The sequence below is a fragment of the Trypanosoma rangeli genome (assembly GCF_003719475.1).
Source record: "Trypanosoma rangeli strain AM80 chromosome Unknown Tra_15.4_contig_00362, whole genome shotgun sequence".
Lineage (NCBI taxonomy): Eukaryota > Euglenozoa > Kinetoplastea > Trypanosomatida > Trypanosomatidae > Trypanosoma > Trypanosoma rangeli.
The window spans coordinates 114-1,851 of record NW_021706104.1 but is presented as its reverse complement, the minus strand read 5'-3'; the positions used below and the strand labels follow the sequence as shown (position 1 = coordinate 1,851).

General features: G+C 57.3%; 1 protein-coding gene across 1 annotated transcript, besides 3 other annotated features; it reads left to right on the top strand.

Moving 5' to 3' along the window:
• Nucleotides 1-29: 29 nt before the first annotated feature.
• Nucleotides 30-50: a microsatellite.
• A 193-nt stretch (nucleotides 51-243) lies between these two features.
• TraAM80_07980 (uncharacterized protein) lies at nucleotides 244-1,107 on the top strand (the record flags this gene model as incomplete). Its single annotated transcript, XM_029384746.1, has 1 exon — nucleotides 244-1,107. One exon carries the CDS (start codon nucleotides 244-246, stop codon nucleotides 1,105-1,107), a length of 864 nt encoding a protein of 287 aa, XP_029235428.1.
• A 415-nt stretch (nucleotides 1,108-1,522) lies between these two features.
• Nucleotides 1,523-1,556: a microsatellite.
• Nucleotides 1,557-1,625: 69 nt separating this feature from the next.
• Nucleotides 1,626-1,657: a sequence feature (A-rich).
• Between the last annotated feature and the right edge of the window lie 81 nt (nucleotides 1,658-1,738).

The window sequence follows — 1,738 nt, the reverse complement described above, 5'->3', positions numbered from 1 at the left end:
AAGAAGAGCACGGAGGCGTTTGGTCTGCCTTGTTGTTTGTTTGTTTGTTTTACCAATTGAATTTGTTCATTCTTTTTGAAGTTGAAGATGTGTGCGCTTCTGGGGAAATTTGTATGCCGTGTGTCCCGTGAGGTGAACTGCCCTCCGTCCTTGCTGCTGCCCTGCCGCCCTCGCACTCCCACTCTTTCTCTCTCTGCCCCTTGCTAGACTGTGTGTGTGTGTGCTGCGGTGACAAGAGTGAGGATGGCTGGCCGTGCGCTGTTGGTGTGCGCCCTCTGCGTGCTGTGCTGCGCTGCCGGCGGTGTCGGTGCGTGGGACGGCGGCTACTGCACGGAGAGTGACTGGAGGGACTTGAGGGCGGTTGCGAGGGACATGACGGAGGAGGAGATTGAGGGAAAGTACTGCAGCCGCAAGCCGGAGTTTGTGACGCGGATGCGAGCGAGTGTGCAGGAGGAGGGGGAGACTGTTTCTGGTACGACGCCGGGAGGGATGAGCTCCACTGGGGCACGTGAGGGCACACGGGGGGAAGTGCCAGTCTCACAAGAGGGGGAATTACCGCCACGCGTTGACGGCAACAGTCAACCTGCTAGAGAGAAGGAAAAGACTGAGGAAGATGGTACTAAAGGGAGGGAAGAGGAACAATCACGTGAGGGAGCACCAGCGGCGTCGTTGCCACCGCTACAGTCACATTCACAGCTACAGGACGCCGTGCAGGAGAGTACGCAGGCTAGCGGTCCACCAAAGTTGGGAGAAGACGATGGAAAAGCCGGAGGAAGAGGTGATGATGGCAAAACGGAGGTCGACCAGAGGGCAAAAGCTGGAAGTTCAGCGGAGATAACGCAACAAGCTCACTCTGCAGGTGGCGGTGCTACTGCCAGCGGTCGAGCTGGACAGCCCACTACGGGGGATGGCAGCGACACTCAAACGTCGGTTGCTGCGGTGGGACCGGGAGCAGCAGCTGGCAACGCGGCTGATGCACCGAAAGGCAGTGCGAAGGCGACGCATGGCGACGGTGACGGCAGCACCGCGGCCTCGCACTGCATCTCCCCCCTTGCGCTTCTTCTTCTTCTTGCGTGTGCGGCGGCTGCTGCAATGCTGGCAGCGTGAGGGACACAGAGAGAGAAAGAGAGCCGTGGGCAGCTCGCCCTTCTCTGCTTCTCTCTCTTTGGGTGTGTTCTCCTGCGCGAACCGTCTCGCTCGCCCCACCCCAGGAGGCACACACATAATGTGTTCATATATACACGTCCACTCATGCAGGCCCGTTGTTTTTGTTTTTATCTTTGCACCCGACGAACCGCCGCCGCCGTCCTGCTTGGCTGCATGGGTAGAATGCCGTAACTGTTTTATTCATTTTAATTGTTTTGGTTTTTATTGCTTTCGGTGGGCGGTCTCTTTCGCCCTCCTTCTTCCTGGAGTGTGTTGTACGGGAACAGAGAGCGTTTGTGTGCTGGTCGTCCCACTTGCTGCTGTGCGTCCCCACTGCCCAGTGGATGTGCCCACGCTTCGGCTTCACTGTATGGGGTGTGTTTTTATTTTTGTTGTGATTGTGTTTGGTTGACTGCACTCAGCCTGGAGGCTGCTGATGTGTGCGTGTGAATGAGTGTGTGCGTCTACATGTGGCTGCATTTCTGATGTTGTTGTTGTTTTTTTTTTGCTTCCTCTTCCCGTCCCACCCTGGGCACTTGCACCCACAAACAGAGACGCGTGCGCGAGACAGTCGAGCCACAGCTACCGCGGC